Here is a 12,224-nt window from a genome sequence, read left to right on the forward strand (position 1 = left end):
GCCCTCTAGATCCCGAGTGTCCCCACACAGTTCCAGTCCAGTCCTTCCTTTGTCTACCAGAGCTCAATGTGAGTGGTAATGGCTATTTTAGTGCTCTGCCCCAGCCCTCTGTGCTGTGGAGCGGGCTTTGGATGTTAACCCCGAGGGCACTGCTCACAGCGAAGACCACTGCTGTCTGTGGGCTCCCAGCCCCCATCGCGCGCCTCCACAGTCCTACCAGGATCGATTCAGTGTCCCTGGTTATATGGTCCTCGCAAGCTGCTTTTCTGTTGCTTTTTCCCGACGATTTGTCTTTATTTTAGTTGTAATTGCTGTTTGGTTCTGTGACATGGTTGGTGTAGCTACCATTCACTCCACCACCATTTTGGAATCCTCCCTAGAGTGTTTTTCAAGGTCACTGTTGCCTTGTTGAATTTTTTTGTCTGGAAGATCTGTCCATTGATGACAATGGGGTGTTAAAATACCCTACTGGCCAGTGTGGTTCAGTGGTTGAGTGTCAACCCTGTACCAAGTGGTTACCGGTTTGATTCCTGGTCAGGGCACATGCCCGGGTTGTGGGCCTGTCCCCAGTGGGGTCATGCAGGAGGCGGCCACTCAGTGTTCTCTCTCATTGATGTTTCTGTCTCTCTTTCCCTCTCTCTAATATCAATAAAGAAAAAAAGGCCCTGGCCAGTTTGGTTCAGTGGTTAGAGCATTGCCCTTTGTTCCCGCTGAGGGCGCGTACCTCAGTTGCAGTTTGTCCCCGGCCCTGGTTGGTCGTGTGGGTGGCAGCCACTCGATGTGTCCCCTTCATGTCGATGTTTCTCTCTCTCTCTCTTCCTCTCTCTCCCTCCACTTTATCTGAACAAAAAAATGGAAAAATGTCTTCGGGTGAGGATTAAAAAAAAAAAGGGGGAAATGAAAAATAAAAAAGATTTATCTACTATGACTGTATTGCTGTTGATGTCTCCTTTAATGTTCACCACGATTTTCTCTGTGTATTTAGGTGCTCCTGTGTTGCGTACATATATGTTTACAAGGGTTAGATCCTCTGTTTGGATCAATCCTTTTAGTGTCATGTTGTTACCTTCGTTATCTCCTGTTATGGCCTTTGTTTTGATGTTTATTTTGTCAGATACAAGTATTACTACCCAAGTTTTTCTTTTCATTTCCACTTGCATGGAATATTTTTTTCATTCTTTCCCTTTCAGTCTTTGTGTATCTTTTGTTCAGATGGCCTATATATGGGTCAAGTTTTCTTACCCATTCAGCTACTCTGTGTCTTTTAATTGAAGTGTATAATTCATTTACTGTTAAGGTTATTATTGATAGGTACTCATTTATTTCCATTTTTTTATACCTATGTTCCTCTTTATATTTTTTCTTCATCTTAAGAGAAGGCCCTTTAACATTTCTTGCAATACTAGTTTGGTGGTACTGAATTGCTTTAGCTTTTTTTGTCTGGGAAGCTCTTTATATTGTTTTCAATTTTAAATGATAACCTTGCTGGATAGAGTAGTCTTGGTTGCAGGTCTTTGCTTGTCATCACTTTGAATATTTCATGCCAATCCTTTCTGGCCTGAAGTGTTTCTTTAGCATTGGTTCTCAACCTTCCTAATGCCGTGACCCTTTAATACAGTTCCTCATGTTGTGGTGACCCCCAATCATAAAATTATTTTCATTGCTACTTTATAACTGTAATTTTGATACTGTTTTGTCTTAGGTGACCCCTGTGCAAGGGTCATTCGACCCCCAAAGGGGTCATGACCCACAGGTTGAGAACTGCTGCTTTAGAGAAATCAATTGACAGCCTTATGGGAACTCCCTTGTATGTAACTAACTCTCTTCTCTTGCTGCCTTTAAGATTCTTTGTCTTTTACCTTTGCCATTTTAATTATGATGTATCTTGGTGTGGGTCTCTGTAGGTTCATCTTTTTTTGTTGTTAATCCTCACCTGAGGATATATTTTTTTATTGATTTTTATAGCACATGGAAGGACTAGAGGAAGGAGAGAGAGAGAGAGAGAGAGATCAATGTGAAAGAGACACATTAATTGGTTGTGTCCTGCATGTGCCCCAAACATGGTCTGGGATGGAATTTACAACCCATGTCTGTTCCTTGACTGGGATTTAAACCTGCAACCCTTCAGTGCGTCCAGGGCTTGAGTTCATCTTGACTGGGACTCCCTGGGTTTCCTGAACTTGTGTGACTTTTTTCCTTCACTATGTTAGGGAAGTTTTTTGCCATTATTTGTTCAAACAGGTTTTCTATCCCTTGCTCACTCTCTTCCCCTTCTGGTATACCTGTGATGTGGATGATTTATGCTTGATGTTGTTCCAGAGGTTCCTTAGACTTTCCTCATTTTTAAGAATTCTCTTTCTTTTTTGATACTCTGCTTGGATGCTCACTGCTATCTTGACCTCTAAATTGCTGATTCAATCCTCCGTTCTATCTAATCTGCTGTTGATTCCCTCTAATATATTCATTTCAGGTATTGTATTCTTCACTTCTGACTGATTCTTTTTTGTTTTACATTTCTTTTTTAATGCTTACTATCTCTTTGTTTAAGTTCCCACTGAGATCATCCATTCTTCCCCTAAGGTCCTTGAGCATCCTTATACGTAACTATTGTTTCAGAGTCTGCATCTGCTATTTTGGTTGACTCCATTTCATGTAATTCTTTTTCTGCGATTTCTCTTGTTCTTTCATTTGGAGCATATTTCTTTGTCTCCCCATTTTGTCTCTGTGAGTTAGGTAGATCTGCTATGACATCCAGGTTTGTTATGAGGGCTTTATGATGAAAGTATCTTGTTGGTCTCAGTGGCACAATCTTCTAGATCACCTTAGTGCTGTGCTCCACTAACGTCTCTAGTGGACTGTGTGTACCCTCCTTTGTAGTTGAGATTTGAATGTTGTTGGCCCTTTCATGGGTGGAGTTAACCCTTCAGGCTGGGTGATTATAAGTGCAAATGCCTATCATCATGTATGAGACACTATGCAGGGGCTGCCTCCCAATGTGTGGTTGTTCCCAGCAGGATGTGGGCCTCCTGGAATCACACTGCTGAGTAATTCAACAGGTAGAGGGAGGGGCTCCGGCTGTGAGCTCGAGGTGGGGGAGATCGGCTCTCTTTCCAAAGTCGTACAGTGTAGTCACTGTTTGAGTCTCTGCCAGAAGCCTCCCCAGAAAAAATGGACCTCAAAAGTCACTGCTGGGTACAGCCAGCAGACCCCCCCCCCCCACTCCCTAGGACCTGAGTATGACAGAGGGGCCTCGCCAGCAGTCAGGGACCAGGTAGTGCATTTCCCAGTCTGGTCCTGTAACAATAGGAGTGCTAGTCTTTGGGAATGGTGGCATCTGGGTCTCCCATCGGATAGAAATCCCCATTAATTTTCACTACCAGACCGTATGCGCGCTCCTCTTTTCATCTCTGTTATTCTGGGTTGGGGAATCCCTGCATTGGGTTGAGACCCCTACGTGCCTGAGGGGAGGGAGTTTTGCAGCTATAATATCACTCCAGCTTCTCAGCTGCTGTCGCACCTGGGTGCAGTTGCTAGTACTTCCCCTGTCCCTACCCTTTTTACCAGTTTCTACATGGCTTCTTTTGTAAATCCTTGGTTATAATATTTCAGTTCAGCTAGTCTTCAGATGGCTATTCAGGTTGATTGCTCTATAATTTAGCTGTAAATCCGGTTTGGGGCTGGGAGCAGGTGAGTGAAGCTTCTGCCTACTCTGTAGCCCTCTTGGAACCCAAGGTGATGCTCTTTTTCCCTCTGACAGGCAGCCTTGTTTGCAGTCCAGAACCTTTTTGAAGAGACATATGCTCCCCGGCCTATCTTTGTAAGTGCTAAAATGTTGATTTTTGTTTTTTATTAATATTGTCATTTTAAAGATAGGGTTTGTTTTTTCTTGCATAGAACTGTTGATTGTATCTTTTGGGAACCACCTACTTTAAGATTTCTGTTCACCTCCCTCCTACCACCACCTCTAGATGAAGAAAATGAATCCGGAAGTGGTTGGTGGAAGGCAAAGCGGCCCAGCTGAGTTTGTCTCCTGAAGCCAGAGGCTCAGGGACTCATCCTCCTTTGCCCAGTGGCTGGCCTTGCCTGCTAACTGTGAAGTACCCAGTACTGAAGACAGCAGACTGCAGTTTATTAACTCAATAGGCAGACCCGTCCGAGTGTTGTAAGGTTGCTTGGTAAGAATAAAATAGAATCAAAACTAGGGATGCGTCACAGCAGGAGGCCAGGATAAGCTGAGGTTCATGGGGAAGCCTTTTCTAATGAGACTGGATGTGTGAATTCTGAAGCTGCTCTGGTCATGGTTTTTGCCTCTGTGGCTTTCCCTTTTCCTTGCTTCCATGGCTCACCAACTCCCCCTTCATTTATCTGTTCCGACCATTGTAGAAGATGCTGCCTTTGAGTTCCACAGTGCTCTTCCCTGTAAAAGAACACAGAAAGTTTGCTCATTTTATTTTGTCTTTGTCACTAACCTTTTCATTTGAGTCTATTTTGACTGAGTTTGCTTTGTTCATTCAGATTTCAGGAACAATTGTGGATAAAAGTGGGCGGACGCTTTCTGGACAGACCGGCGAGGCATTTGTCATCAGTGTGTCTCATGCAGACCCACTCTGGTGTGTAACCACTCCTTCCTTGACTCCACCCCCTTTTGGGGATCTTGCTGATAGCTATAAGCATCTCCCTTATAGTTTAAGACTGTGCTTCTTGGTTTAATAGTAAGATTTAAAAACTATTATCAGCACTTACATTTTTTGCAGTGCTTTGCAAAGTTATTTTATTCCTTATTTATGGAACAACCAGAAGCAGTCTAGCTTGGGATATGATGAAGATTTTAAAGCTCAGATTTTTATCTTTAAAATTAACATGGCTTTTCCATTCTATTTTAACATATCTCCCTATTTTCTATCAAAATGGTTTAAATTACATACTGCGAGTGAAATGGAAGCTTTAAGGATATAGACTGTTTTTCTCCTGTGCCTTCTCCATAAACGTGCTACGTATTTCTCCTGCCCAGAAGCTGCGCTCATCCTCTCTCTTTCATTCTCCCGCGCTGTCGCTCGCTCTCTTTCTGTCTCTCGAGGCTCCTTGTTAGCCTTTAAGACTTCTCTCCAGAGTCCTCTTCAAGGAACCTACTTGCTTTTATCAGCCCAGGCTGATGTTCCTCTCAGAGCACTGTTTACTTTTATTACGGCCTTTGCAGTAAACATAGAGTAATTGACATTCATTGAAAGTTCGCTGTATGCCAGGCTTGGTTCTAAGTGATTTATGTGAGTTATTTCTTTTAATTCTGACAACATCACCTTGGGGGAGGTGTTGCTGTTCACAGCCTCGTTTCCGTGAGAAGGGGACTGAGACTCAGAGGTTGTAACTTGCCTAATACCAAGCAAATAGTGGGTCGAGGGACAGGGGGATGCCCATTACCACTGTGCCATGCCACATTTATCAGATACTTGATTTTTTTTTTAACCGCCCCGCCCCCATACTCCACCCCCAATTTGTGATGTTCTTTTTTCACATTTTTATGTTTCTAATTTCAGGGCAGATCTTCCAGTTGATTTAATGAGGCAGTGTGATCTCAGGAAGGCTGCTGTGATGCAGAATGCGCAGTTATATTACTGATCAGGCCTGATAATTAAGAAAAACTGGGTTGTGATCGATTCCGTAAAAGCTTATAAACTTCTTTAGAGCAGTCTCTCAGTCATCTGTATTTCCTAGTGCTAGACAGAGTCCTTGGCCCATAGTGGGGGTGCAGTGAGCATTTAACAGAAAAAGTAAAGATAGGAACAGGTAGGGGTCTCTGAAGACAAACTTTATGTAGCTTATTTTTAATTTTTTTTGGTCTTCAAACATTAAAAAAAAATTTTTTTTTTTTCCTTATTGATTTTAGAGAGAGAGGAAGGGAGAGAGAGAGAATGACAGAAACATCAGTGAGAGAGAACACAGATTGGCCACCTCCTGCATGCCCCCCATTGGGGATTTGGCCCACAACCTGGGCATGTGCCCTGACCGGCAATCGAACTGGTGACCTCTTGGTGCATGGGACGATGCTCAACCACTGAGCCGCACCTGCCAGGCACTTCAAACATTTCGAATATTTCTCCTTTAATTTTCTTTCTCTCATCCTCACCATATGGTACTTAGGAATCCTAAAAGAAAAAAGTAAAATTTCACAGTGGGGCAAAAGTAGGTTTACAGTTGTTTGTATGGAAAATAATACAATAATTAATAAATGATACAAGAATAAACTGTGTTTCACATACTCATAACTGTAAACCTACTTTTGCCCCACCTGTATGAAAATGAAAAGATGACAGAGTCTAGTAGCTTCATGGTTAATTCATGATTTCCCGCAGGCCGCAGGGGCCCCCGCTGAGATGACTGAGGGTTTTCAGACCCTCACTCTTCCATTAGAGCAGCTCTGTTTGATCTGTTTCACTTGAATCAGTTTCATCTGCTCAACAGAGAATCCCTGGTTTTATTTATTTATGTATTTTTTTTTATCCTCACCCAAGGACATTTTTTCATTTTTGTTCAGATAGAGAGGGAGGGAGAGAAGGGAAGAGAGAGAGAGAAACATCGATGCAAAAGGGACACATCGAGTGGCTGCCTCCCGCACAACCCCAACCAGGGCCGGGGACAAATTGCAACCGAGGTATGTGTCCTTGACCGGAATCGAACCCGCGACTCATTGGTCCGTGGGCCAACACTAGCTACTGAGCCAAACTAGCCAGGGTGAGCCCCTGGTTTTATAGATAAAAAAAACAGGTTAGTCCTGGCCATTGTGGCTCAGTTGGTTGGAACATTTTCCCATACACCAAAAGACAGCAGGTTTGATTCCGGTAAGGGCACATACCCAGGTTGTGGGTTTGATCCCTGGTCAAAGCACGTTCGAGAGACAACCAATTGATGTTTCTCTCTCACATTGATGTTTCTCTGTGTCTCTATCAAAAACCAATTAAAAAAAAAAAAGAAGCCCTGACCAGTTTGGCTAAGTGGTTAGAGCGTCAGCCTGCAGTCTGGAGAGACGCGGGTTCGGTTCCCGCTAAGGGCACATACCTCGGTTGCAGTTTGTCCCTGGCCCTGGTTGGGTCATGTGGGTGGTGACCACTTGATGTGTCCCTTTCACGTCGATGTTTCTCTCTCTCTCTCTCTTTCTTTCTCTCCCCCTCCCACTCTATCTGAACAAAATATCGAAATATGCCCTTGGGTAAAGATAAAAAAATTAAATAAATAAGCCAGCCCTGGTCAGTTTGGTTCAGTGGTTATCCTGTAGACCAAAGGATCTTGGGTTCAATTTCCAGTGATAGGCACGTACCTGGCTTACAGGTTTGATCCCCAGCCCCAGTTGGGGTTATGTGGGAGGCATCCAATCAATGTGTCTCTCTTATATGAATGTTTCTCTCTCTCTTTCTCTCCTCTCGTCCCTTCTACTCTATCTAAAAGTAAAAAAAAATAAAAATCAATGGAAAAACATCCTTGGATGAAGATTAACTCCCCCCTCAAAAAAAAACCAGCTTGATTTTTTTCTTCTCTCAGAAGTTTTTAATAGACAATTTCAATATAAAAACTGTTTTTTAAAAATGTAGTTCTGTAAAACATTGAAAAATCTACTTTAACACAAATGCACCCTGTGCGTTTTCTATTTGTGCTTATATTTTACAATTGAAAACCTTGTTTTATATAAAGCCAGGAATATTTTAAGAGGTTATTCACTGTGTTTACAAAGTGCTGGAACGTTTTTGTCTTGTGTTTTTCTCTTTAAATAATCTGGCATTGGCCCTGGCCGCTTTGGCTCAGCGGTTAGATTGTGGGCCTGCGATCCAGAGAGACCCGGGTTCGGTTCCCGCTAAGGGCATGTACCTCAGTTGCAGTTTGCCCCCGGCCCTGGTTGGGTCGTGCGAGTGGCAACCACTCAATGTGTCCCTTTCACGTCGATGTTTCTTTCTCTCTCTCTCTCCCTCTCACTCTGTCTGAACAAAATATAAAAAAATGTCCTCAGGTGAGGATAAAAAAATAAAATAATCTGGCGCTGGAGAGCGTGGCTTCAGTACTTTACCACTGGGAGGGAGGGAGGGAGGGAGGAGGGGAGGAGGGGAGGTGTCTGAGAAGTGGTGTTTCAGGAGCATCAGTGCTGAATATTCAGAGCTGGAGAGGTGCATGTGGGCAGCTCAGGTAATGAAGGGACCAGGCCAAAGAAATTGGACTGGAACACTTCTTCCCAACGCCTCCCTAGAGGCACTAGGTTATTATGGCGAGCCTGCGCCTGTCAGAACCAGAACGCTCTTTTCCCCAGCAACACACCCTGCTCTCCAGTGGTGAAGGTCACAGCTGGTTCTTCCACAACAGGCTCAGAGCTCCAGGAGAGGCCAGGGTGGGGTCCCAGAGGAGTCTGGATTTTTCTGGCCACCGTTGCCTGAAGGAAAGTATATTATGTAGATATCCTTGTTAAAAAGCAAAATATTAATCTTCTACAATATGAACTGTTAAAAAAAATAGTGCTTACAAATAACTCGTAGATAAGAGGGAAGGGAAAGGGGGTTGGAAAAACAGCTACCAAAAGGAAGGGAGAGGGGATTTAAAGGGCTGCTAGGGGAAAGTTTAGGAAAGCTGGCTTAATTTATAAGGGGACACGTTTTAAGTCCTGGGTCAACTTGCAAGTCAGTTACAGTGCAAGGACTATGTCTAGGTTTTCTAGCCTCCAGAGTGGCTTCCGCATCCGATTCATGTTCTTTCTACCGCCAAGATTTTCCTTTTTCTTTCTCTTCAGTATTGCTTCCAAATCAGATGTTTGTTAGCAGTGGTGGTTTGCAGACATTTCTGTTTCACAGTTTCCCATGAACCAAACTGTGAACTACTTCAGGAATCACATTCATAGGTTCTTTAGCCATAAAATCACCTGACGTTGGAGACATAGACATGAGTGGCACTCAGTGCTGCGGGGGCCTTTAGTGATGCTGCTTTGACTGTCGCTACATAAAAGTGCTTCGAATCAGAAGATTTATTATCTGCTTGGTTTTAGATATATTCCTTTATTATAATTTGTAAATATTTTGAATAAAAGAGGATGCTCCTGTTATCTTCTTTTTGTTTTCCCAGCATTGGATTAAATTGTGCTCTGGGTGCAGCTGAAATGAGACCTTTTATTGACACAATTGGAAAATGTACAACAGCCTATGTCCTCTGCTATCCCAACGCAGGTGAGTATTTCAGAGGATCTGCACATGGGGAAATCCAAATACACAGGGCATGGGTGGATAGGGTAACAGATCTTGATAAAGAGTTGGTTTTGTAGATCTTGGTATATAGTTAACGCTCAGTAGAAATTTCCTACATGGAGAGTATTTGGGCCTAGACCACTATTTCCCTTTAGACTTGAGGGAACCATTTGGCTTAGCTTGAAAAAGTCAGAATTGGAAAAAATGTTAAGGAATGAAGCCTAGTCACATTTGTTTTTGGTGACAGTGCTTACTTACCGTGTGGAGGGGGGCCAAAGCAATTAGTGCTGAGGATGGGAGAGGGAGCCCTCTTCTCTTTTGTCGCTGTTCACAAAGAGCAGACAACCCTAGTGTCTTGTACCTTTTTTCTTTCTAAAAGTTACGACTTCTAGTTTTCCATATATATAAAAATTATCTAGAGATTTACAGATAATTTTCAAACTATCCAGTTAAATAGTGTTAATTCATTCTGAGTTAACCAGATTTCCTGGTGAATGGTTTTGAGCACTGCTTAGCTATTTAGGGCTAAAAATCATTTCCTAGCATTTTTTTCTCCAAATATATACATTTTAACACACAATACATTTTATTTCCCACCAAGAGTAAGAACTGGAAGAGGATAAGAAATAAAATAGGAAATTGGATAATTAGATACTAAAATCTTAGTTGGGAAAATTTATATGAAAGGAGACTGGTTGTGTTTTGGGTTTTTGATTGCATGTCAGGTGCTCATTAGTTTGAAGGGCATAGTACTCCTCCAACCCCACCCCAAGCAGCTGGGTAACAAATGAATTTCCTTATGGGAAGGGGAGGGAAATAAGGGATTCTGTCCCATTGAGTATGGATGTTTTCCTTTCAAATAGAAAAGAAATAGTGGAAATTTGTATTCCTCTGTGACATTTTTTTGGTGTGGTGTCTCTCTCTATTTATTGTGTTTAATATTAAGAATTATTTGTTTATGTAAGTATTTAATTATAATATATCATTTATTTAAATACAAAATTTCCTAACTTTTTAACTTCAAGTCTTTATAAGTACAACATCTGTGTGTCAGGCATTTTTCAGTAATGGTTGAAATGCCCTTTCTCAGGTCTGCCCAACACCTTCGGTGACTATGATGAAACTCCGCACATGATGGCCATGCACTTAAAGGTCAAGAGTCTTCTTTCACTTGGTTCTTAAGAGATAGGGAAATGATAATTTAGATTTACAATATTTAGAAATAAAAATTTTTCCTAAATAAATTCCAGTATATATATAATGAGTAAAAGGTTAGTTACTCTGATGTAAGATAGTGGAGATGGAGGGAGAGCCGCTGTCAGCCTCCTTCTCCCCAGTTGGTACTGGCGGCTGTTAGAAAATTCCCAGTGAGGTCCACCTGAAACTAATTGAAATGTGGCTCTCCTGCAGCCCTCCCAAGTGGTTTCCCCAGCCCTAAGCTCCTTGCTTCCCATTGTCACCACCCTGTTCTCCTCTCTCATAAACTTCCTGTCTTGGAATCCTATACTACCCACTCCCTGGGTCATGAGCCCATACTACCTACCACCCTTCTTGTTACTAACCCCCGCTTCTCTTCTCTTCATTCCTTGAATTGGTAGCTTCTGACATACTAAACTATTTCTGACTTAATTCTTATAATTGTAATACCTTATGTAGATGCTCTTTTCAGTGTTCAGACTTCTCAGTTGCTTGACTTCCTCTCTTGTCCTTCAAACTAGCCTGTGGTTAAACACTGGACCCACACTGTCGTGTAGCCACTACCACATGGGGTTATTGGAACACTTGAAATGTGGCTATTGTGACTAAGGAACTGAATTTTTAATTCTTTAAAATTTTTAATTAATTTAAAGTTTAAAACTTTATGTGTTATTTGGAAATGCCTTATCCAGTTCATATTCATTCAGTTCAGCATATGGGCAAAAATCTTTATTATGATCACATAAGCAGACAGATAGTACATTTTAAATGGGATAAAGGGTTTCATAGTATCTGAACTGTTTTAATGTCATGTCTGGGGCATTATAAGCTTTGTATTTAGACTTAAGTGTGTTTAGCTCTCTTTGTAATATAAAATTAGTTATTTAGAAAATGGAGAATGTTTTTTTCTGCTGAAGGGGTAGTGGTGAGTTTAGAATTCAGATGAACTCCCTGGAACTTTCTCTTCCTAAATGCAGGACTTTGCTGTAGACGGCTTGGTCAACATCGTCGGTGGATGCTGTGGCACAACACCAGATCATATCAGGTAATAATCACACCTAATAATCATATCAGGTAATAGTTTACCTTTTCTTATAGGATGAATTGTCGTCTTCACATTCATATGTTGAAGTCCTGACTCCCAGTTTCTCCCAACTTAGCTGTATTTGGAGATAGAGACTTTAAAGAGGTAATTAAGGTAAAATGAGGTCACACGAGCAGACCCTAATCCAGTATGACTAGTGTCCGTATAAGAAGAGAAGATTAGACACAGATATAATACAGAGGAAGGGACCATGTGAAGATGCAGGGAGAAGACAAGCCCGAGAGAGAGGCCATAAGCTTAGGGAAAGCAGCCCTGTTGATACCTTGATCCTAGAACCTCCAGAACTTTGAGAAATAAATTTCTGCTATTTAAAGTACTGTACTCAGCCTGTGGTATTTTATTATGGCAGCCCTAGCAACCTAAGATACCTTTATATTATAAACATCTTTTATATTGTGAAAAATTCCAAAAATAAAATGAATGCCCATGTGCCTATCACATAGTTTTCATAATTTTCAACATTTGCTGTTCTTATTTTACCAATTCTCCAACCTTTCCCCCTTGAACTATTGTGAAGCAAATCCCAGCCACTATAAAATTCTGCCTTGGTACCTGACGACTGTACCAGTGCTCAAGGAGGACGCTCACATCTCTGTGGGTGGGTACTTGCCTCCGTTCGAGTTGTCATGGAGGGAAAGGCAGTCAGACCACAAGCCCCTGCCCAGCACACAGTCGTTGCTTAATCCAGGTCACCAAGTGAGGCAGGAGCA

At 42.1% G+C, this 12,224-nt stretch overlaps 1 protein-coding gene across 1 annotated transcript in view; it reads left to right on the plus strand.

Annotated features, from left to right (window-relative positions):
• Positions 1-12,224, plus strand: part of MTR (5-methyltetrahydrofolate-homocysteine methyltransferase) — a 120,583-nt gene that overhangs the window by 33,801 nt on the left and 74,558 nt on the right. The window contains exons 7-11 of the mRNA XM_036277447.1: positions 3,758-3,817; positions 4,516-4,610; positions 9,094-9,194; positions 10,303-10,364; positions 11,387-11,454. Of these exons, the coding sequence (XP_036133340.1) occupies positions 3,758-3,817; positions 4,516-4,610; positions 9,094-9,194; positions 10,303-10,364; positions 11,387-11,454 (386 nt within the window). The remainder of the gene's footprint in view (positions 1-3,757; positions 3,818-4,515; positions 4,611-9,093; positions 9,195-10,302; positions 10,365-11,386; positions 11,455-12,224) is intronic.

This window comes from Molossus molossus, unplaced genomic scaffold (assembly GCF_014108415.1).
Source record: "Molossus molossus isolate mMolMol1 unplaced genomic scaffold, mMolMol1.p scaffold_m16_p_23, whole genome shotgun sequence".
Classification (NCBI taxonomy): Eukaryota; Metazoa; Chordata; class Mammalia; order Chiroptera; family Molossidae; genus Molossus; species Molossus molossus.